General features: G+C 43.6%; 8 protein-coding genes across 11 annotated transcripts; 2 read left to right on the top strand and 6 right to left on the bottom strand.

The window, feature by feature from the left end:
* Positions 1-708: 708 nt before the first annotated feature.
* On the bottom strand, positions 709-2,402 carry LOC135440205 (filamin-A). Of its 2 annotated transcripts, XM_064699249.1 has the most exons (4): positions 2,021-2,402; positions 1,768-1,956; positions 1,325-1,705; positions 709-1,263 (listed from the first exon to the last, which is right to left on the bottom strand). In XM_064699249.1, the coding sequence occupies exons 2-4, from the start codon at positions 1,904-1,906 to the stop codon at positions 965-967; spliced, it is 819 nt and encodes a 272-aa protein (XP_064555319.1). In that variant the 5' UTR covers positions 1,907-1,956; positions 2,021-2,402; the 3' UTR covers positions 709-964. The 2 variants fall into 2 exon arrangements, with proteins under 2 accessions (XP_064555319.1, XP_064555320.1); XM_064699250.1 differs by having other exon boundaries at positions 709-1,260; positions 1,768-2,392.
* Positions 2,403-3,057: 655 nt separating this feature from the next.
* TTLL6B (Tubulin tyrosine ligase-like 6B) lies at positions 3,058-8,521 on the bottom strand. The gene is made up of 6 exons (XM_064699243.1): positions 7,982-8,521; positions 7,634-7,930; positions 7,010-7,163; positions 6,310-6,944; positions 5,746-6,256; positions 3,058-3,589 (listed from the first exon to the last, which is right to left on the bottom strand). Exons 1-6 carry the CDS (start codon positions 8,422-8,424, stop codon positions 3,479-3,481), a joined length of 2,151 nt encoding a protein of 716 aa, XP_064555313.1. The 5' UTR covers positions 8,425-8,521; the 3' UTR covers positions 3,058-3,478.
* Positions 8,522-8,836: 315 nt separating this feature from the next.
* pll (pelle) lies at positions 8,837-10,696 on the bottom strand. The gene is made up of 3 exons (XM_064699245.1): positions 10,238-10,696; positions 9,542-10,177; positions 8,837-9,480 (listed from the first exon to the last, which is right to left on the bottom strand). Exons 1-3 carry the CDS (start codon positions 10,528-10,530, stop codon positions 8,952-8,954), a joined length of 1,458 nt encoding a protein of 485 aa, XP_064555315.1. The 5' UTR covers positions 10,531-10,696; the 3' UTR covers positions 8,837-8,951.
* A 293-nt stretch (positions 10,697-10,989) lies between these two features.
* Trax (Translin associated factor X) lies at positions 10,990-12,203 on the bottom strand. Its single transcript, XM_064699216.1, has 2 exons — positions 11,307-12,203; positions 10,990-11,243 (listed from the first exon to the last, which is right to left on the bottom strand). Exons 1-2 carry the CDS (start codon positions 12,005-12,007, stop codon positions 11,063-11,065), a joined length of 882 nt encoding a protein of 293 aa, XP_064555286.1. The 5' UTR covers positions 12,008-12,203; the 3' UTR covers positions 10,990-11,062.
* A 145-nt stretch (positions 12,204-12,348) lies between these two features.
* On the top strand, positions 12,349-14,801 carry Cog2 (conserved oligomeric Golgi complex subunit 2). Its single transcript, XM_064699206.1, has 4 exons — positions 12,349-12,535; positions 12,593-13,663; positions 13,719-14,404; positions 14,464-14,801. The coding sequence occupies exons 1-4, from the start codon at positions 12,449-12,451 to the stop codon at positions 14,747-14,749; spliced, it is 2,130 nt and encodes a 709-aa protein (XP_064555276.1). The 5' UTR covers positions 12,349-12,448; the 3' UTR covers positions 14,750-14,801.
* Hibch (3-hydroxyisobutyryl-CoA hydrolase) lies at positions 14,753-16,801 on the bottom strand. Of its 3 annotated transcripts, XM_064699213.1 has the most exons (4): positions 16,645-16,801; positions 15,685-16,581; positions 15,190-15,461; positions 14,753-14,957 (listed from the first exon to the last, which is right to left on the bottom strand). In XM_064699213.1, the coding sequence occupies exons 1-4, from the start codon at positions 16,645-16,647 to the stop codon at positions 14,951-14,953; spliced, it is 1,179 nt and encodes a 392-aa protein (XP_064555283.1). In that variant the 5' UTR covers positions 16,648-16,801; the 3' UTR covers positions 14,753-14,950. The 3 variants fall into 3 exon arrangements, with proteins under 3 accessions (XP_064555283.1, XP_064555284.1, XP_064555285.1); XM_064699214.1 differs by having other exon boundaries at positions 14,753-15,461; XM_064699215.1 differs by lacking the exon at positions 16,645-16,801.
* Positions 16,802-17,173: 372 nt separating this feature from the next.
* Positions 17,174-20,056, top strand: Atg4b (Autophagy-related 4b). The gene is made up of 6 exons (XM_064699209.1): positions 17,174-17,304; positions 17,475-18,438; positions 18,495-18,690; positions 18,755-18,831; positions 18,890-19,371; positions 19,434-20,056. The coding sequence occupies exons 1-6, from the start codon at positions 17,302-17,304 to the stop codon at positions 19,734-19,736; spliced, it is 2,025 nt and encodes a 674-aa protein (XP_064555279.1). The 5' UTR covers positions 17,174-17,301; the 3' UTR covers positions 19,737-20,056.
* Tmtc4 (Transmembrane O-mannosyltransferase targeting cadherins 4) lies at positions 19,835-23,412 on the bottom strand. The gene has a single exon (XM_064699208.1). The coding sequence runs from the start codon at positions 23,291-23,293 to the stop codon at positions 21,167-21,169; it is 2,127 nt and encodes a 708-aa protein (XP_064555278.1). The 5' UTR covers positions 23,294-23,412; the 3' UTR covers positions 19,835-21,166.
* Between the last annotated feature and the right edge of the window lie 4 nt (positions 23,413-23,416).

Below are 23,416 nucleotides of genomic sequence, written 5' to 3'. Positions count from 1 at the left end.
CTAGCTTGATTTCAGTCATGAGCATGACCATGTAATTTATCTTAAGCGCGCCAGTCGGCAGCAGCAGCAGCTCGTTAAAGCAAGCAACGTAAACGCATTATCATCATCATCAACTGCGACTGTGGTAACCTTTTGTGTTCCCTCCCTTACCAGCACCAACACAATGATGCGCAACTGCTTTTGTTGTTGCGCACACACACACATTCTCATGCGGCGTACGGTGGTCATCATCATTAGGTTGGAGCAATACCTCCTCCCCGCTGCACCCTAGCACATAACCTAAATGCGAACATCATTAGCGTCGGCTAAATAACAAAAAATGATAATGTTGCTGTTTCGTTTGTTGTTGTCGTCGTCATCAGTGTTGGTAATCATCATTAGATTGCACATAGAATGAACTTTGCTCTAGACTACGCCTCCCGCAACAGGCAACTAGTACTTGAGCAATTGGCATACTGCACGGCTGCCAAGCAAAAAAAAAAGCAGCCAGGGATTCGGTTTAAGATTCAAACCAATTCCTCGTTCGTGAACCTGTTTATTGGATTCAATAAACCCGGAGTAAGGTTCGAAAATTGGCACATAAAATTATTTGTTTTTTTAAACAAAACCATATCAATTAAAATGAATAACAGTTTCTTTTTTTTTATTATTTATCATTTAATTAGGGAAAAAATATATCTTCTACAAAACTTTTAATAAGACTGACTCTAAAGTCCTACAATTCTGCCAGTTCTCCTTCTTTTAATATATACTAAGCGCCGTTTTGATCTTGATATATAAAAAAATTTTTGTTTAGAAAATATACCAAGTTTTGTGAACCAAAAGAATTTTGAAAAAAAACATGGGGCTACTCGTTTCTATTACCCGCATTTTTTTTAAGAAATTGCTTTGACTTAAGATTCCATTAGGAATATTACCAAATATAGAGTTCTGGGCTCCAAATCGACTTTCTGTTGAGGCACAGCTACTCGGCGATGAGGCTAAAAGGAGATCCTGGAATGTGTTGCTCACCCCACTTGGCCACCAGAATGTAGTCGCCAGGCTCTCGAACTTGGTACATGACACGGTAAACATGGCGACCCAAGTGCTTAACCAGCACCTCATCGCAAGGTCCTTGGGGTCCCAGTATGCCCACAAACAGCATATTGCTGCCAGCAGCGCTGCCATCCACAGTGAACTCGTTCCGCTCGAGAAGATTGACATGGGTTAGGCCCAGTCCACGACTATGCACCTTGCTGGCGTCCGACTCGAAAATGGGCACTGCTAAACATAAGTGAAATGCTTAAAAAACTTGGATAATACAAGACTTTCATTAGCTATTCACTTGACGGGCTGCATGTGGCAGGTTCAGCGCCATCCTCAGTTGGAGGCACGCCTGCTATGGTGACTATAATGTAGGGCGACTTGGGCAGCGGCACGGAATTGCATTTGATGTGCACCTTATAGAGACCCGCCTGCGGCAGCTGACATTGCACCTGAAAGCGTTCCGGATCCAATTGGGTCAGCTGCAATGGCGCTCCATGCTGCCCACTGGGACTCTCGAGACGCACATCAAAATTGCCCTTCACCCCATTACGCTTGATGATGAAGCTCACCGTGGAATTGATGCGCACCGCGCCGCTGGGCAAATGCAGCAGCTGCACCTTACTCGCATCGGTCAGCTCGGGCGCTATGTAGACCCGCGGCGGCTCTGTGGGATACGCATCTGTGAAGGATTTATAAATAGACGCATCAGATGAGGTTTACTTCCGCATATGCAACACTCACCAGCATCGGGCGTGCGCTGGTATCGCCCAAAAATACAAACGCTCTCCGGGCTGTTGCCGTCGCTGGCATCGCCCAGCCCCTGCCCCAAGGCGCCCGCGGCGCTCATATTTAGACGAATCTCCTGCGACACTTTAAACATGCCGCCAAAGACCCGAAACGATTTACAAGTTGGCGACCTGGACTAATCGTCTAAATGGATTTTTAAATAATTTCTGTAAATTTTTGTGCGTTTGAAAAACTATTTTGGATTTACGAGCGGTATGTGACGTGGCGATGTCTACGCCGTGCCTGTTCCTTGACCAGACTGAGGCTCTGCTGCTCTGCTCTCCCTTTCTCTCTGTCTCTCTCTCTCGTATTTTTCAATACACACTCGAAAATGCTCTTGAGAAATACTCAATATTTTCCATTTACTCGCGGATATATGTGGTTGAAGCAGCAATAGAAACACGCGCCAAAATGCAAATGTTTATGATGTTTCTTTGTTTGTTTGTTGAATGGATGTGATGGCATGTTGCCAAGCGAAAGAACCCAAGTATATAGCTGACTATATAGAAACGCGATACACAATTTATTTATTTCATGCGCAGTATATTTAAAATTTATTTATTACTAATTTGAATTTTACTTATTTGATTTAAATTAATTCGCTTCAAACTAAATATCATTACTTGGGTCCCGGGGAGTAATTTCTGAATAAATCATATTCGTTCAATTTATTACACAAATATATTTTTTAAATTTAAAAAACGTGTTCTTTGTAAAGTTATGTTAGCTATGGATAATCAAGATATATATGGATAACCGATAGGCGATAGACCGATAGGCGGCATTTTATACCCTAAGATATTTTGTTAATATCTGTTCAACTCTGCCGATCTTCAAGTAAAGCGCTTTAAATTTGTAATGTATGATGCCTATTGCTATGCAAAGTTTTATTTTCGTTTAAGACATTTTCTCATCTTCCCAAAATCGATAAATATCGATTTGCAGCAGGAGGAACCAAATTTAGCATGTCGATTCTCGTATAGCAAAGGTTATTCCAGAATTTTTCAACTTTCGACTAACTTCCTCGCTTCTTACATTTTTTTTTAAAGATATTGTCCTAAATTTATATTTTTACAGATGCTTTAATCCCATTTTTTAGCCCTAAAAACTTCGTTTTAAATGCTCGACGAACAACGAAGTTATTTGAGGAAGGATTTTTCAGATTGTAGAGCTGGAATAGCACTTGATCAGAGTATTGGGACTTATACGGATCGCAAGTAGAATTCACACATAATGCCACGTAAATAATGAGTAAAAATTTTAAATTTTTAATTATAATTTGTTTTCGTTAAAGCCAACGTATATCTTAAGATTCATACTAATTACTGCATACACATATATTTCTCGCTGTTTGGCTCTTGTCTCGATGCAGTTAATTAAAATTTATAAAATATAACAAATTCATAACCAAATACTTTACGTACGTATACATACATATACATATACAAATACATATATATACATATACATACATACATAAATACTTTGTTGGACAACTGTTTAATGTTTCAGACCCGAGCCAGCTTCTGCACCTACGATATTGGGATCGATCACATTTCCATCTTCTCTGTATTTTTCATTTTCTTTTGTTTTCCATCCGATATATACTATCACCTGTGATCGCTTTCATCCTAACAATTCAACCAACCCTCACCTCGGCCCGAGCTCATGTGGCGCCTTTTATATCATAGCCACATTGCAGATAGTGATACAAGTTTGGGAAGGTCGTGATATCTGTGTTGCTCAAATGGCCATGCTCGAACAGAAGTGCATAGATCTATGGAAGATAAAAGGAGGAATGTGATTTAATTATTAAAGTTAAAGTTATAAGAGCTATGTTCAGAGAGCCGCAGATTATAATCTAATGTCAAAGGTATTTCCTAGGGTTATTTTCATCAGATTTTTACCGCTGTGAGCTATATGACATGATGGTTCCATGTTGATGATAATTTGCTTATGTTTAAAAGAAAGTTCTAACTGCTCAGTTAACATAGCTCTTAAAATAAAATTGTTTTTTTTTTCCACAGATTTTTTCTTTCTGAGTATGTAAGATGGTAGAGGGATAATAGATCGATTATATTATACCGATTAGGTTGGATTATATAATCTCTATATATAAAACTGTTCGTCCTGACTGACTGACTGACTGATTGGTGATCAACGCACAGCCCAAACCGAAAGAGCTAGGAAGCTGAAATTTTTACTGTAGTTACCATCCGATCGGCCTCAAACTTATTTTCAAAGATCTTTCTTCAAATTCATTTGAGGGGTGTTTCACACTTTTAGGAATATCCATTCCTCCTTGGTGGAAATGGAGGTCAACGATTTTCAAACTCTTTTATATTTTTATTTGATTCGTTCTTGGGCGGCAAATGCGGGTCAATGGTTTAATTAACGAACGTTTATTCTTCAGCTTTAAGATTCTCATTTTTCCATTTTCCACGGACGTGTACTCAGTGGAAAGGTAATATCTAAAATTTGTATCACAAAAAGTTCCACGTGCAAGGCCGGGCAATACCCGCTAGTATATATATATAATAATGATACAATCGGCTATGAAATGAGTTTTGTATAACAAAACAAAGAGCTTAGCTCCCATTAATATAAGTTCATAATTTTATCCGCATCGGACTGCTTTATGCTATATCTGTAACACATTTAGGAACAATTAACTCAATTGATTTAAGTATATAAAAGGTTTTTCGTTATGTTTTCTTTAAACTTAAACATTTATACAAAATTGAATCATAGTCCGCGTGTTATAAATGTATATGTATGTACTAGCGGGTATAACCCGGCCTTGCCCGTGGCACGTATGTTATAAAATCAATGTTTTCAAAAAGCTTTGAAAATGATTTTGAAACTGATCGGACGGGAATCAAGCAATTTGTATGCAAATCGGACAAAACTTAAAATTACCCAAAAAATCTTTGAAATGCATTTACCACCGAAGGAGTTTAGATTTTGTGAAAAATGTGAAACACGTCTCAAATGATTTCAAATCTATGACCTCCATTTCCCCCAAGGAGGAATAGATTTTCCTAAAAGTGTGAAACACCCCTCAAATGAATTTGAACAAAGATCTTTGAAAATAAGTTTGGGGTTGATCGGATCGTAAACAAAAAAATTAGATACAAACGTTTTCCGCCAATTTACCACTGTTGCTGGTGGAATTTCCCAAATCGCTGAAATACGTGCTTACTAAGTTCTTATGTATAGCTTTGAAAATAAGTTTGAAGCAAATCGGACACAACTTAAAACTTCGCCCAAAAAATCTTTGAATCGCATTCCCCCCGAAGAAGTTTGAATTCTGCTAAAAGTGTGAAACACGTCCAAATGATTTTTCTTATAAATGTCTGGAAATGAATTTGAGCGCGAAACGTCACCCACCAAATCTTTGACCTCTGTTTCCACCAAGAAGGAATGGATTTTCCTAAAAGTGTAAAACACCCCTCAAATGAATTTGAACAAAGATCTTTGAAACTAAATCGGATGGTAAACAAAAAAGTTAGATACAAACGTTTTTCGCGATTTTCCACACTTTCGGGTGGAATTTCCCGAAACCCCGTCAGCTTCCCAGCTCTTACGATTTGGGCTGTGCGCTGATCAACAGTCAGTCAGTCAGTCAGGACAAACAGTTTTTTATATAGAGATATGTACTTAAAAGGAGTTTCGTAAATTCCAAAATTCTTGAAATACAAAATTTTGGATAGATTATTTTTATGACAGCTATATGATGGAGTGGTCCAATCTGGACGACTCTTACTTATAAAAAGTTTCTTCAACTGTATTATATATATTGTATCTGTTGGCTGTTGGCCATAATACTGATCAGGAATATACATATATACCTTATGGTTAAACACGTTTCGTGACACAGATCGAATATCCTCTGAAAGGAAATAAATATAGATGAAGAAGAACAACTCTTACGTTCTCTGTGATTTTTAGATTCCTTATGGCCTCTGTACGCATCTGCTGCCAGGTATTACGCAAGCGCTCCTCCGCCTCCGATACGAACCCGGGGGACCAGTTCTCCTTGAGTCGAAAGAGGTTCAGACGATGCTTCTCGCGCGCCAAACGTGGTTGGATCAAACGTTTGCGCTTGCTGCGAGCGAGCAGCATTTGCTCCTGTTTGGCTTTCTTCTCCTCGATCTGTAGGCGCATCTTGCGCGCCAGATCCTCGCGTTTCTTGCTGGCAGCAGTCTCCTGAAAAATGGACACCTGATTGGTCTGGCCGAAGAACTTGCAATAGTAGTTGACGCGGCTGGCATCTGGTGGTGGCATTATGCGTCTAAAATTGCCCATATGGCTTTCCTCCCAGGCAATTTGCTGCGCCAGCGAACCGATCTCCGGCTCCGGTGACTGCTCCTTGTTCGTCGGACTGCCTTCCTTGTTAGGCGTTACCTTCGAGGCGCCAGCTACGACACGGGAGCGTTGCACACTGCAATTGCGAAGCTGGTTGCTTGAGTTTTTTTTCACGGATAGACTACTCACGTATCACCCTTGGATTTAAGCAGGCGCTGCTTGACACGTTTCCGGTCCTCGCGCAGGATTTGCTTCTTATCCGCCAACACGGTGCTGACCAGAGTCAGCGTATCTCTGATAAGCGGCCGCTTGACCTCACGATCCACCTGCTCGTTGGTATGAAAGCTGGGCGAATGATTCACTTCCAATATATAAGGCTTCAGCTTCCAGTCCACCAGTATATCAAAGCCCAGTATCTCAAAGCAAGCCTGTATCGTATCATGACCCGGAAAGCAGGCATTATAATTATGCTTTAACACTGGCCACGCGCTCAGCACGGTTTTAATGATGACATCATCCACATTGGACCAGAACTCATTAACATCATAGTTATGCCTGGTCATCCAATTGTTGATGGCGCTCAGCTTCCGTTTGCTGCCGCAGTCATCGTTGTCGCACAGATCGTACTGGGAATTACGTTTGTTCACCGAATAGTTGGTGAGATGCATGTAAAGATCGTTGGCATTGCCCGGAGTGGGCTCCACATACTTATTGGTGGCGAAACGGGCTAGGCCCTCATTATAAACATACAGCCGCAGCGGATCCACTGAGGTTATCAATGTATAAACCCGTAAATCAAATTTGTACCCATCTATGAGAAGCGGCTGGGAAAAAAAGAGAGAATGTCGCAAGCGGAATATAGGTGGAAATTAAAGTACAAATTCCTTACTCTATGGATGTAAGTCTGGCAGATGAGACGTTCGTTGGGTCCAATAGTCTTCAGATCGTTTGTCAGCCAAATGCCACGCCCCTGAGCGCCCGAGTCCGGCTTTAAGATGAATGTCCGCTTATGGTTCTGAGCATAGTGCATGGCATCGCCATAACTAAGGGATAGATAGGACTTCAAAGTTTGGAAGGTCACTTTAGCATTTAACCGGGGCTGCAAGCCCAAGAAAATTTCGGTACGAACCGAACTCCAGCCGAGGTTTCTGGTTCAAGCCTTGCTTTGAAAAATGTTTAAACGATTACATTTTTAATTTATTATTGCCCGTTCTACTGAAAATATTGCGTCTAAACTTTTCTAGAGAAAGTGCAAGCCAAATTGAATCTTTACCCAAAATGTACATCTACCAAATATGGTTCCAATGAATCTTCCTCAAAAGGGTTTTATTTTAAACCAAACCATTTTTTGGAAAGAAAATGGTTCAGTTCTGGTTAAGGTTTCTTTGTTTTTATTATCAACTGGTTTGGTTAAAGGTTCGGTGCATTTAAAAAAATGAATTGAAATTCAGGGTTCGAGTCGGTTCGATTCACAACCGGTTTGCAGCCTTGCGCTTAAAGACATATGACTTACTCAGCTGGTAGCATCCAGGTTTTGGGAAAGATTTTGTAATCGTGCGGATACAATTTGAGCATACGATTTAAATTACGTGAGAGCAGGTCCTTGCGGCAAATTTCGATCATGCCGGGAAAATGATTAATCTGTTGAAAGCGTTTCATATTCTTAAAGAGCTCCACACCGGGAAACGAATCGGACCACAGTATGTTCCACATTTTACACTCTTTGACCAGCTTGAAACCCAACGACTTGGATATACGGCCAATCATAGCGTAGCGCGAATTGGACACACAAATTGCGCTCTTGGAATCGCTGGGGATTGGGTGTGGTTAAACACGGTTTTCAACTTTTCCATAAACTCACCTAATTGTTGGTCTTTCGTCGTGTCGCGGAGAGCTCCCCGGACGTCCCGAACAGGCCACGCGATAGCGCAAATTATTTAGTTCAATGAAACCTTCTGTAACCGCTGCCTCATTATCCGAACCCACGGGTTTGACGGGTCGGAAGCCTTGTCCGCCTTTTGAGCGTGCATCCCCCGCCATCAGTGGCCTCTTCTTGCCCGGCTTGTTCTTACTGGCCGATGTTCGGCGGCGCGGTGAAGACAACGATTTGGCTGGTGACGCCAGCTGGGACCATTCCAGTTCAATAACTTGATTGCTGCATTTGGACTCGGATAGGGCCATTTCCACGCCACGTATGACTGCGGTGCGTAAGCCCCGTTGCTCTCGATCTTTACGTATTTTCTCTTTTGAAAAGTTTCGCAGCTCCTGGATTCTTTTGTAAAACTTGGAATTTTTTAAATTCATTGTTTATCAGTCGGAAAAACAAATTGAGCTATCCTGTGTTCTACTTAAAACGAAAATTATAAACAAAATATGTACATATGTTTTTCTTATTCTGACGCAAGCACAAATAACTGGATTGACGCTAGAGTCAAAACGTTTCGTCACATTTACGAATGGGATTTCGGAATGGGGCTGCAGGAACCACTTGACTTATAAGGCACGCACAGCATGTTATATTTGGAGAATTTTTTACTTTTTTTATAGCGAAAATATTAAATTTAATCTTAACTTACTTCGGTGCTTATAATCCGATCAGGGAATTAATATATCATCGAAGGATATATGCATGTGGGGGATGTATCGAGAAAGTCGAAATCGGGGTTATTCGTTTCTGGGAAAAGTAATCTGTTTTTCATTTATATAGTCCTGAAGGTTTTGGTTTTATATATATTTTTTGGAGTGTAGGTATATAATATTACAATAACAAAAGTCACGTCATACGTATAAAAATTAAAATAAATTGGAATGCTTTTTGCGCCAAGCATATATTAAGATTCGCTGCTGAATGTCTTGAACCTTTTGACAACCTCATCCATAGAGGGTCTGTCCTGTGGATTTGAGGCCGCACACTTGAGACCCACTTCTATGGCACATAAGCATTTATCTAGTTCGTCGCCCATGGGAGTGACCAAATGCTTGTCAAAGATCTCCAAGCGATTCTGATGCGATTGCAGGCAGTTGGCTTTGACATACTTAAGCAGATTTTGTTGATCATTTTGGAGCGTGCATTCAGCCATCAGGCGGCCAGTGAACAACTCGAGCAGCACAACGCCAAAGCTATAGATGTCCACCCCAGTGCTGAGCTTCTTGGAGCTGAGAAACTCTGGCGGCAGATAAATTCTGGTGCCAAAGACTTGTCTCACTTCCATGACTGCATCTATTGATTTGGGACCCTCACGCGCCAAACCAAAGTCGCCGATCTTGGGCTGCAGGCACTGGTCCAGCAGTATATTGGCGGGCTTGATGTCGCCGTGTATAAGTGGCTTGCTGCGCGCTGTGTGCAGAAAGTAGATGCCTCTGTGGAATAATATGATATATGAGATTATAGAAATATGTCAATCGTAAAGTTTCTACCTACTTGGCTGTGCCCAGGGCTATGCAAAGGCGCTCCTGCCAGGTCAACGGCGGCAGCGGCTGCTTTGATTTGTGCGCTCTTAGTCTGGAATCCAGCGAGCCGCCTTTCATCAGCTGATACACCAGGCAAGGCTTCTCCCCGTTGATGCTGTAGCCATAGAGCGCCAGAATATTGTCATGTCTTATGGTATTCAAGTACTTCAACTCATTGTAGCTTTGCTGCAGATGCACTTGGGTCTTGTCGTTGTGTTTGTGAATATAATTCATTGCCTTAATGGCCACGGCAAGCTGCTTCCATTCGCCTTTAAAGACTTCACCAAAGCCACCGTTGCCTAGTTTGTTCTCTGGGCGCCAGTTTTGTGTCGCAATTACCAGCTCCTCGTAGTCGATTTCTAGCAGGGATTGGGCGGCGCGTTGCACGCTACTCACTCGTATATCACCCGGAGATTCTAGGCTATTGCTATTGCTATCTTCCGTGACACCCGATGAGGAGGCATACGGTGGTCCATTATTAATTTTAGAGCTGCTGTTGGGCGGCGCACGCAGCTCGCTAATATTAGGCGTACTTCGCGGAATGTACTTGTGGAATTTTTCGTCAACGTAATCCTTAATAATCCGCATAGCATTGTGCAGCTTCATTCTGCAAGGCGTAAGAGAAATTAGAGAAAACCTGCCACTAAATGTTGCAGCATTAACTCACTTGTGGAAAAGCGCAAACAGGCTGTAGACCGTGTGATTATATTGGCCTCCCCATATGTTCAAGAATTCATTTGAAGGGGAACGCCCTCGCGTACTCAGGTTTTGTATGTGCTGCACATCGTTGGGATAGAGTTTAACAAACGCCGCCAACTGCTGCCACACGTCCAGTGAATCTAAGTGCTCGCACAGGTGCTGCCGCACAGTCTCTGGCAACAGTCTTATGGGCGTGGAGTTGTCCTCGCGACCCGATCTTGTCGGACTGTCGCTAGCCCTGTCTTCTGCTGCCATGTTCATCTTGCAACAACGACCGTATTCGGTAAAGACTTTGCTGATTCATGCAAGTCTTGAAGACACTTACATGCATATGCATATGTAGTTGGGCGGCGAGTGAAATTATTTTAGTAGAATAACTTGTTGCACTGGTAAAATCCCAATCGGAAGCGTAGTCAACATTACTGGAGTTGCCAGACCTAACGCATTTCATCGGAGATCGGTGAAAGTCGCGTACTCGTTACTTTAACCAAGTACTTAACGGCAGTCACAGCTGCCACACCTTTTAAATATACAAAACTGATACAAAACTTAAAAATAAAGTGGATATATATATATATATTTAAAGTTAAACCATTTCTTCATTGCAATGTAACTCTTTTAAAAGTTGTATTAAGTAGTTTAAAAATCCGAGTCAGAGCATGCATATCATACCCAACACTGACTTGATGATATCATAAATGCATTTAACACATTTTAAAATTCATGTTTTTTTATCTCTATATATTGATGAATCATTACATATATTTTGCTGATTATAGGCGGATACAGTATTTTAATAAAAACCCTCATCGGTATCGTCAGCCGGCTTTTGATCAAAATTAGCGCATTTAGCCGCCTCGCCACCGCGCACCTTTACATTGTAGCACACATTCTCCGCCTTCAGCATGCTCTGCCGCATGGTGGTAATTTTGCGCCACAATTCCCGGGCACGTTGACAGTTCAAACTGATGTAGCTGCAAGTGAAGAAAATAATAATTTACAATATTTGCAAGCAACTTGACATGCACTCGGCATACCCTGTGTAAAACTGCTGCAATGCCTTGCATGTCTCCATGCAGGTGTCCGTGTCACCGCTGCCCAGCGAGTTGATGCAGCGGCGCATCAGCTCGCCCGTTAAATCCGAAACGCCCAAAATGTACTCTGTCGGATCGACGAAAAACTGAAATTTTTGTATAGCCCTGGCTTCCATTTGATCCCCGGATATGGGAATATCTTCCTCCTTCACGGGCTCTTCTTTGTTAGCCTCAATTTCATACTGCATAACCGACTGCAGGGCAGACCAGTCGGACACCGGCTTAGAGTGCTCGGCGTTGTCCTCGTTGCACAAATACTCCATATAGGTGTATGCCTCTATGAACTCCTGCAGTCCGGGCGAGTAGGCTGCCCGAAATTGATAAACATCCTGATCCCGTAGCTCCAAAGCAATGGCGCGAAAATTAACCTCGATGAGCTTAGTCAAACGCTGCTGAGCTTCCTCCAGTACTTTGGCCTTATTCTCCTTGCGCGCATCAATGGAATGCAAAAAAAATATAATGCGCTTTGATTCGATTGTAATGTCGCGGCTCAATTTCAATATGCGCTCATGACGATCGTGTTTGCTGTCCAATTCGCTGGCATAGCTGCGAAATGCTAGCACAACTGGATTCTGTTCGTCCAGCTGTACCTGACGCTTGCGAGGCGCATTATTTTTGTTGCGATAGCCTGGATTTTTCGGCATTTTTCAATTTGTTTGTAAATAAAACCGGCAAGGCAAAAGTATTTGACAAGCCAATTCGTAATGCAGAGTTGCCGCCTATTTGTGGTTAACTCCTGCCATGGCTGCCACACAAAAATGTACCATTTTAAGGTACAACGGTTACGTATTTTATTAAAAGTAAATGTCTTAAGTTTAAATTGAATTTGTAAGAACAATTATTATTAATTGTCTTGCAGTGATTTTTTAAATTCTTTGCCTACTACCACTAACCAAATAACATATGTTACCGATTTTGGTACAAGTGTACCACAAGTGGCAGCTGTCAGCACAACAGCTGTTAAAGTAAATCGTTTTTTGTTTATCGACTATCGATTGTCATGCCTGATAAAGCTGCCTGCTGCTGTTCGTTCGTGGCAATTGTTTTAAAATTGTTTTAAACTATTTTTAAAATTTGAACACGCAATGCATGAGCCTGCAAGGAGGCCATCCGTATCCGGCGGCACAAGCACTGCCGAAAAGCTTTGCTTTGACAAAAATGAGTTTATGAAGGTATGCGTGAAAAAACATACCTGGCAAAAAATGTTTTCTCTAGCTTATTTTTGTTAGGAAAATTTCTCTGTTGACGAGTTTTTGCACAAGAATCGAAATGCACCCAGCTTGGAGCAGCTGCGCGACAACCTGGGCCTCTATCTGAAAGGACTGCGCGCTGCCATGATTGATCTGATCAATGAGGACTATGCAGATTTTGTAAATTTGAGTGCCAATCTGGTGGGCCTGGATCACTCCATTAATACCATACAACGCCCGCTGGAGCAGGTCCGCAGTGAAATTGCTGGCATACACAGCCTGATCGAGGATAATGTGATTGAGCTGCGCGCGCAGCTGGAGGAGAAGCGCCAATTGCGTGAATTTCATCGCAGTTTGCAGAGTCTAAAAAAGGTGTATGAGATCATTGCTAAGCTGCAGGAGTTGATTTCCCACAAGCTGAGCGGCGAGGAGCCCGCCCAGGTTGTAGACTTGGAGCGTGCCGCCCTCGACTTGATACAGTTGAGGTTTCACGAAAAGCACTGCGGCGCTCAGCTAGGCAATGAGCAGAGGTCCTCAATCCAGCAGGTTGAGGAGCAAGTGCATCAACAATTGCGTCGTTTCTTTAACGATTCACTGCAGCAGGCGCGCAACAAGGCCCCAGAGCACTTGGAGCGCTGTCTGCGCATCTACATCACGCTGGACGCATGCGGCCGTGCGGAGCGCGCCTTCCGCGAAGATGTTGTTGCGCCCTATATGAGCAGCATCATTGGCGAGCAGCAGCTACAGAATTCACCACAGGGTCTCGCTGGCATTTATAGCAAGATATTAAACTTCATATCACTGCACATGACGGATTTGCTGCGGCTAACGCTCTACTCAGACAAACTGTACGGCTTTAATTTTGTGGTCAACAGCTTCTGGGCAGATGTTGAGATGCGTCTGGAGCTACACATGAATTCGATTTTTGCGCCAGGCAATTCGGAGGTGTTCTATGTCAAATACAAATGCACACGCGACTTTCTGGGCAAGATTGAGGAGTTGCTTACGAGCAGCGGCAAACAGGCTGTCGCCTCCTATCGCCAGCACAAGCAAACCAAAAGCTTTGAGGCGCGCTGGAATCTGCCCGTTTACTTTCAAATATGCTTTCAGGTAAGCTGCGAAGACTTAGCCATAAATGAGTTAAATTTCTAATACTTAATTGCAGGAAATTGCTGGTCGCCTTGAGGCGCAACTGGAACCCTTGCTTAAGGATGACACGCTGCAGGTCCAGCCAGAGTTGGATGGATATCAATTGAAGCCCTTTAACGCCGCCAAACAGGCGCTAACGCGCTGCTGGGCCGAGGGCGTCTATTTACCTGAGGTGTTTCCGAAATTCTACAAGCTTAACGTGCAAATTATTTTACGCCTCTCGCGTTGGATCACGGATGCCATTAACGCCGCCAAGAGCAGCAGCTTCACAAAAGTTTACACCAGGAATCAATTATTAATTGCCTTGCATGCCGACACGCGCAAGCTAGAAGCCTATTTGCCGGAGCTGCAGCAGCTCATCACGCAAGCGGCGCCCAAAACAAAGAATCTGTCCCTATTCAAGAATGTTTTGAGCAAATCCGTAGCTGACTTGGCCGATACACTGGGCATGCATTTGACCAGCATACAGGAGACCTTAAAGCATCTGTTAATCACGGAATGCGGCACGGAGAATGTGCGTCAGGTCAACGATTTGCCACGTCTGTACCGTAAGACCAATCGCGAGGTGCCCACGCGTTGCTCCAGCTACGTGGAGCAAATGCTGCGGCCACTGAAGGCGTTTGCAGCACAGCACGAGGCGCAGCTGGGCACGCTGGTGGTGGAGCAGATACTGGCAGAGGTGTGCAGCAACATAACCAAGGCGTAAGTTACGGACGCAAGATTGAAAAGTAGCTTTTTCATTTAACTCTCTTTCCTAAAAGTTATTTTAATGTGGTCAGCGATGTGCTCACCTCCGTGCAGAAAACCGAGGAATCTTTGCGTCGTCTGCGCAATCTTAAAAGCGGCGCCGCGTCTAATGCTCCTTCCAGTGGGAGCACAGCTGCCGTGTCGGATGATGATAAGATACGCCTGCAGCTGCGCGTTGATGTGGCCGCCTGGACGCTGGAGCTAAATAAGCTTAACTTTAAGCCCACACAAATTGACAAGCTGCTCGAGCTGTCCAGCATGGTGGAGGACAGCATAAAGCCAAAAGAGGGCGCATCATAGGCATACTATTAAACAAAATGTATTTCTAAATATATATACATTCTACAATTTATTTACTGTTAATTGATTGCTACTGTTTCTTTAGGCACAATTAGTGTTTGTTATTTAAAAGTATATATAAACTGTATATAAAATATATATCATATATAAATGCATCAAATTTCACACTCGTTAGAAGGGTAAATACATGTTGGCCATGATTTAGTCGCTGTTTGGAATAGAGATAAAAGAGATTTCAGAGATTTAGCAGGATTCGCTGTAAACATCTTGTAAAAAATATCAGGCAGATAAAAAATGCATGCTCAACTGAATGGTGATAAAAATTGGAAATGTTTAAGCATTGGCTTTGTAGAATGGTGCAGGATAACAGGAAGACGAAGGATAACTGAAGCAGAAACGAATTTGCGGGCTATAAACTACGCAAGCTGCAGCTACATTACAATTTGAGCTCCTCGGTGTCGGGCAGTTTGTTGAAGAACCATTGCAAATGTTCCTCGGTGACTTCGGCCAGCGTGGCCGGTTGCCATTTGGGCTGCTGATCCTTGTCGATGAGCAGTGCGCGAACACCCTCCTTGAAGTCAGCGCGCGGTTCCAAATGGCGCACAGCGAGGCGATATTCCATGATCAAGCATTGGGCCAGCGACATCTGTGCGCCAAGCTCCAGCTGGCGAAAGGTTACCTTCAGGGATGTGGGCGACACTTTGCAAAGGATCTACAAATGGTATGTAAATAAATAAAAGTGATCTTTTAACGACGGCTGCTAATTGTGAAAACGTGGCTTTAACAACGAGGCGCTAATTAACAGATATTTATATACTTTATATAATACTGTTTAAATATTTATGCGCTTTGAGCGCGTGGTATTTTGATTGCCGCAGCCAATTAGCAGTTGAACCGCCCGTCGCTTATCACCTATTTATGAGCTGAATACTGACCTCCAACTGTTTCTTCGCCCAATCGCTGTCATCGTTCTGCAGACTCTCAAGTATTCCCTCTACGGAGCTGGCCGAGAAGTGCTTGTTAATTTGCTCCAGCACGGGCTGTAAGGAGAATGGTTTCTCCGGCTGGGAGTGGAACTTTTTCAATATGTCAGGCACATCATCGGCGTCCGGGCAGTTAAGCAGTGCTTGTTCTAGTTCGGCTATTTTGCTGCTCACGCAGTAATGTGTGGCAATGCCCGCATAGTAGACATCGCCGCCACGCAATCGATGACCTGTCAGGCCCAAATACAAGCCAAGTTTTCCCTGTAGGCGTGGCAAGAAGTATGAACCGCCTACATCCGGAAACAGTCCAATGGCCGTCTCAGGCATGGCGAACAACGTACGATCGGTAGCCACTCGATATTTTCCATGGACGCTGAGTCCAACGCCGCCGCCCATGGTAATGCCATCGATAAGTGCAATGTAAGGTATCTTGTAGTTGCCAATCAATGCATTGGCAGTGTACTCCTCCCGGAAGAAGCTCTTTGATTCATCTGTGGGGCCGGCATCAACCAGCGCACGCACATCGCCGCCCGCACAGAAGGCTTTATCACCAGTACCCTTGATAATCATCAGCGATTTCGACTTTTCACATTTTTTCAGATGCTTGTATATCTTGCGCACCATCTCTAGATTGATGGCATTCAAGGCCTTTGGCCTGTTTATAATGATCATGCCTTTGTTGGATGATTCCGTGGCCAGCACGGAGGATGAGGAGAGGCGCGTGGAATTTGCCATCGGCATTTTAATTTTTGTTATTTCTATAATTCTTGCACCGGCAGCGCAGAGCAGTGGCAGTTGGAAATAGGCACGATGACCGAACGTGTAGGCTAACCTTTGAATTGGATTTTGCTGTTGCGCGTTAAGTTAGCATCTAATTGGAAATTTAATTATGTGTTCATTTGCATTATTTACCATTTTGAATTTCCTTTTTATTTTATTTTTTACCCCTCTGCACAGCGAGTTGCGCAATAACAAAACAGTCGATCTATACGGTGTTGCCGTACGCAGCGATTAAAGTATAGAATAAATGTTGGAGTTTTTTTTTTCAAATTTTATTTAATGCAAATTGTTTTTTGTTATGCATTCGCAGAGGAATGACAAATGCGCTGTATTTATACCAGTTGCGGCAATAAATAGAACGCATCTTGTGGATAAACAGATTAAAATAGAGTTGCATCTAATCAGCGCCAGGTGGCAACTCTACACCTGTACAGAACAATGCAAAACGCATATAAAAAGTTTATGCCAAGATACATCTTGCGATCAATTTTAACACAATGTTTTCTGCGAATAAATATTTGTTTGCTATGGGTTGTTTAGATCAGCATATTCTGATGTATATTATAATATTAATATTAGTTAAGAAGAAATATTAAAATACTATCAACTAATTAAAGTGAAAAAGAATAAACGCAATCAGCCAACTTTTGACTGGTCGTGATTTCATGTGCATAACATAAACGTCAAAAGAACTTACTGTGTTTGTGCTGCGCATAAACGTATGAATACGAGTACCAACACGCAGAAAACTAAAGCTTAACTTTATCATTCTCATATTTAAACAAATAAATGGTGAGTAAATATCGGTAATCAGCACCACACGGCAGCAGAATGCTTATGATTCAGTGGTATCAGAGCCAGCAAGTGGCTCACACTGAATTGTCTGTGCCATGCCCTTGTTTTGTAAATTATCTAAAATACGTACAAAGCGCCGTCGCTCATCGGCTTCCAAATCCAAACAGATGAACTATGATGGACTGCTCTCCAAGTTGACCGATGAAAAGCTGGTAATATACGAGACCAGTGACCACGGTGCCGCCGCCCTGGTCGAGGGCGACGTTGAGGATGGCGCCATCGAGGAGGAGCAGGCAGCCCCAATACAAACTATACCCCATACAGCCGTAGCTGCCGCTACTGCTGCCACTGCTGTTGCTGCTGCGTCAGCAACTTCAGCACCTGCGACAAGTGCAAACCTAAACCCGAAATCGGAAAATGCTGCGACAGCGACACCACAGCGCAAAATATCGACGTCATCACGTTTCATGAATGCCTTTAGTCAGCTTTATGGCGGTAACAGCAATAGCAATAGCAATAGCAACAGCAATAGCAACAACCACGGTGACGGTCACCTGGAGCTGCATAACGATGATCCGGAGCTGGCGGCGAATCGCACACCTACCAAGGGCATGGAGTCAAAGCTGGTGGCTATGTGGCACAATGTCAAGTATGGTTGGACGGGGAAGATGCGTCAGACCAGCTTCTCAAAGGAGCAGCCAGTCTGGCTGCTGGGACGCTGCTATCATCGAAGGTATACGCCGCCCGTCAGCATGGAAAACTCCACCACGGAGCTGCTCAGCGGTGCTGACACCACGCCAGATAATGCCACATCGGCATTTGATAGCATACCAGCGACGGCAACATCCTCCTCCATATATCCCACATTAAATCCGCAGCAAATTGATGAGATTGTGGTACCCCAAGAACTGGGCATGGATGCAGCTGAGAATCAAATGGCCGAAAGTCCTTGGGAAGAGGGCATTGAGGGTTTTCGTCGTGACTTTTACAGTCGCATCTGGATGACCTATCGCCGTGAATTTCCTATTATGAATGGCTCCAACTATACCTCGGATTGCGGCTGGGGCTGCATGCTGCGCAGCGGCCAAATGCTGCTTGCGCAGGGCCTAATCTGTCACTTTCTGGGTCGCAGTAAGTAGACCCTAACTAGGCATTGATACCTCCCAATGCTGATAATTTTCTTTCAGGCTGGCGATATGATGCGGAATCGCAGCTCCACTCCACTTATGAAGATAATATGCATAAGAAGATAATCAAGTGGTTTGGCGATAGCTCCTCTAAAAGTAGCCCCTTTTCTATACACGCGCTGGTACGCCTGGGCGAGCAACTAGGCAAGAAGCCAGGCGACTGGTATGGCCCCGCATCGGTCTCCTATTTATTAAAGTGAGTGCCAGTTCTACGTTGTGATGTGTTTCACTTATTAAGTCCAGTTACCTCTTGTCCACAGACACGCCTTAGAGCATGCCGCTCAAGAAAATGCCGATTTTGACAATATAAGCGTATACGTGGCCAAGGATTGCACCAGTGAGCTATATCCTATTTAGTATATACCCTACACGCACTTTCACTCCTGCCTTTACAGTTTACATGCAAGACATTGAGGAGCAGTGCAGCATACCCGAGCCGGCTCCTAAGCCGCACGTGCCTTGGCAGCAGACGACCAAGAGATCGGCCAGCGATGCGCCGAAGCTTGATCAGCCACAGCAGCATTGGAAATCATTGATTGTGTTGATACCGTTGCGTCTGGGCACAGACAAGTTAAATCCTGTTTATGCGCACTGCCTGAAGCTGCTGCTCAGCACAGAGCACTGCCTGGGCATTATTGGTGGCAAGCCCAAGCATTCGCTATACTTTGTGGGTTTTCAGGAAGACAAGCTGATACACCTGGATCCCCATTACTGCCAGGAGATGGTTGATGTTAATCAGGAGACATTCTCTATGCATTCATTTCACTGCAAATCGCCACGCAAATTAAAATCCAGCAAAATGGATCCCAGCTGCTGCATTGGTTTCTATTGTGCCACCAAAACGGATTTCGATAGCTTTGTGGAAAGCGTGCAATTGGTGAGTGGAGCAAGATTTATCCAAAGCTAGGGCAATTTTAAAATCTGTCACTTCTGTCACAGTATTTGCATCCAATGCGCTGCGCTTCTGGTGCTACCGTGGACAAAACAGCTGCACAATCTCAGCAGCAGCAGCAGCTACCACAAGCGGAGCAAATTGAGATGAATTATCCGCTGTTTACATTCTCGCGTGGTCGTTGCTTGGATAATGCACGCGATGAAATGAGCGATTCGCTGTACAAGCCACTCATTAGGCAGGTGGCGGCATTGACCCAAGAGTTGGAGGATGGTGCTTCTTCAGCGCAGCTGCATAGTTATGAGAATGATCCGGATGATAGCGAAAGCGAAGAGTTTGTGCTGCTCTAAAACACCCTCATATACTATATATATGTTATATAGAAATACGTCTTGATTGCCCAACAACCTAATGCCCTCTTACATATACCCCTCATTCACAGCCTTGGTTACTGTGCAAACTGTGTTATATTATTTTCATTTCTTTATGATTATTTGTAATTATTATAATTTGTGCTAATTGCTAAGTAAGTTGTCTCGCCGTTGCTCGCTGGCCAGCTCGCCTAAAACTAAACATCAGACGTGCATCTCAACAACAAAGACTTTGTTATTATACATTTACAAACACACATACATATGCATATACATATAAGTTGCACAGTTGCTTATCATATTGTTTTTTTATGCATTGTGATTAATTTACCATTTTCGACCTTTGTTCAAATTTATTTTATTCTATTTTAAATAATTTTTATTTGGTGCCTACAGTTTGCCTGTGTTTCGCTCTGATTGTGTGTGTTTGTCAACATTATTCCTATATATATGTATGTATAAATAGTTTATGTAATTCTCGGTATTATTATTTTGTAATGCGAATGGAATTGATCAACAACTTTTTCGCGCTGCTCTCGAAAGTATTTGTGTAGTCCTTATGTCTTAGATTGTAATTAAATTATGTTTCTCATCTAGTTATTCGATCATTATTTAGTTTTAATATTAATTGTACATACCCTTAAATAAAAAATCAAATAATAAATATATAGCTTAATATCTAGATACAAATTTTACTTAACTACTTGCAATACATTTTTATTTAATATCAAAGAGTTAAGATTCATAGGAAAGTGATGATCTATTGATTAAGTCGTCAGAGATATCGGTATTATCTATGAGATATGATATGAAGACAATGGACGGGCGCCAGACAATCGCAAACGGTGATAGAAACTTTAAACCGCTTTTTTTGTTTACTTTAAAGAGCAAAGAAACGTTTTTTGCTCAAGTTGTGGCTTGTTGATAAGGCAGCCTGATGTCATACAAACAATTCGAAATATGTGATTGATTGGTTTATAAAAATATTTCAGGCTTGACTTTCTTGATAAAGTATTTAATTTTTATAATTAGTGGCGCATTCGTAAACGCCTTGTCAACAATTACAAAATGATTTACGGTATGCTTAGTTATTTTTTGTGTATTCTTTTTTATGCGGAATTCGTAAACTTTGTCGTGGAATGTAAACGTTTTACTAGCAGCAAAAACATAAGTAGAATATAATTATCAGCGATTGTCTGTAAAATTTGGGACATTATAGGAAATAAGGGCGAAAGATAGAATATAATATCACGCTTGCACTATCCATTGCGTTTTCTGTTCACACTGTTCTTTCTTTCGCTTTGGTCTTAGATAGAGGAATGTTATGAATATACATAGATGAAACTTACGCCTATGACCAGATGTCTACAACTTAGATTAGGCAACTTTAAAAGGTATCAAACCCTTGCTTACTGTGACTCCTTGTATGCTTCGCGGTTCAAGCGCTTTAAGAGCTTGCCAAGATTATCCCGCGCCGTTGTCGCACGCAAGGAATTGATGCTAATGGCAGTCTGATAGCATTCGATGGCTTCTTGCACTTTGTCCCAGCGATGGTAGAGCACACCGAGATTCGTGTGATAAAGCATATTCTTTGGATCGCGCTCAATGACGAGCTTGTAGAGCGTCTCCGCCTCCAGGTAGTGCCTCAGCTTGCCCAGGACATTGGCGCGTATAAACATGATACTCGGTTCGTTGGGCAACTGTGCAAGAGCCTGCTCCGAAATACGCAACGCATCCTCGTACATGGCGCGATTATCGAGCATGGTTAGAATATTGGCCCAGGCCTTGGGTTGTCGTGGATTCACGGCGACCGCATGCTGCCAATGATGCAGTGCCTCGGCATATTGGTGCTGCTCCAGAAACAGATTGCCCATGTTATAGTAGCAGACGGCGTAGTCGGAGCGATATTTTAAGGCCTGCTTATAGCTGTCCAGCGCTTGGTCGTACTTCTTTTGTGCCGACTGCACTATGCCCAGATTCATCCAGGCCACCGGAAATGCTGGATAAGCGGTCAATGCGGCGCGTATATACTTCTCTGCTATCTGCAGCTGCCCATTCTCACGGTACAGATTGCCCAGATTCATGAGCGCCGATTCGTACTCGGGATACAGCTCGACGGCCTTTTGGTAATGTTGGAAGGCCCTGCTGATGTTGCCGGTGTCCGTGGCTAGGCGTGCTATGTTGTAATGCACCTTGGCATTGTTGGGGCATACCTGCAGCGCCGAGCTGAACAGCTGCTCCTCGTTTAGCCACTGTGCAGCGCGCTGCCGCGTCCGCAGCATAAACACGGTAAAGAGCAGCATGAGCAGCGCCTGAAGCGCCGCGCGGCAATAGCTGTTTTTCGCATAGTTCTGGTAACAGTAGAGGAAGCCATATACGGACATCAAGCAGAAGCCCATCGAAGGCACATACAGCGTACGTTCGGCAATCACAAATCCAACGCGTATAATGCCCGAGGCGGGCAGAAATGGAATGATCATCAGTGCCAGACCCAGCAAAAGTCCTGCTAAGCGTCGAAAGTTCATCAAGGTGACAATAATAAAGGAGTAGAATGCAATGACTGCCTGCAGACGCATATCCCAAATGCTGGTCACCAGATTAACGCAGCCCAGAGCCCAGTCGAAGCACAGCCATTGTGGGCATAACATCAGCCAAAAGTTGACCACATACAAGTACTGCTGGGACAGACCGCGCGTGAGCAGCTGCTCGTTGTGTGCAATTGGATTGTCGACGGCTTTAAACTCGGGCGCCTCAAAGTTTTGCCACCAGAGACGCAACACCAGCAGCAGCAGCGTGCCACAGAGGTAACACACGTAGCGCAATCGACTGGTGATAACCCGCTGCTGTAGCTTCAGCGGCAGCATGTAGGTGCCATTCTGAAAGTAGTCCAACATGACGCAGGACATCGGTATGGTCACTGCCGACTCCTTGAAAAGCATGCCAATAGCTGTGAGCAGCAGGATGAGGCTAACGCTGCTCACGCCCTGTTGCTTGTCAGCGCTGGCCACTGTCAGCAGCAGACAGAGCAGGTGTATCAGGCCAAACATGAGCTCCGCTCTGCCCACCACTCCGGATACTGCCTCTGTGTGCACTGGATGTACGGCAAACAGTGCCGCTGAAATGGTAGCCCAGCGTTCGATGTCTATATCCTCCACATACAGTGACCGCACCAAGCGCCATATGAGCAACGTGTTCACGCAGTGCAGCAGCAGGTTCAAAAACTTCATGTGAGCAGCATTTAAGCCCAGCAAGGCGTATTCGTAATGAAACATGAGCGTTGTCAGCGGCCGAAAGGATTTGTGCGAATCCGCGCTCAACAGCGGCGCACCCCAAAAGTCGTGGCTAAAGATGGCCGTCCAATTGGTGGGCAGCGTGTTGACATTTTTGTTTTTAACTATGGCCACGGTGTCATCAAACACAAACTTAGCGCCGCTCAGGCCGCCGTAGCCATAACAGATTAGGCACAACAGCACTAGAATCGACTGGCACACTAGGCTGTGCAGTGTTGAGCTTTGCCGCAGATCGAGGCTAACCATGTTACAAACTAATGCACCGCACGCCTTGTTTGTTCTTAATTAATTTAATTTTTTTCTAATAGCCATATAGTTTGTGTACATCAATTTGTCCAGCGGGGATGTCTACCCACTGACAGAGGTAAG

Source organism: Drosophila montana, unplaced genomic scaffold (genome assembly GCF_035044405.1).
Source record: "Drosophila montana isolate Dmon_TW-CO22-7 unplaced genomic scaffold, ASM3504440v1 contig_896_1, whole genome shotgun sequence".
Taxonomy (NCBI): Eukaryota; Metazoa; Arthropoda; class Insecta; order Diptera; family Drosophilidae; genus Drosophila; species Drosophila montana.
This window is presented reverse-complemented; position numbering and strand designations above follow the sequence as displayed.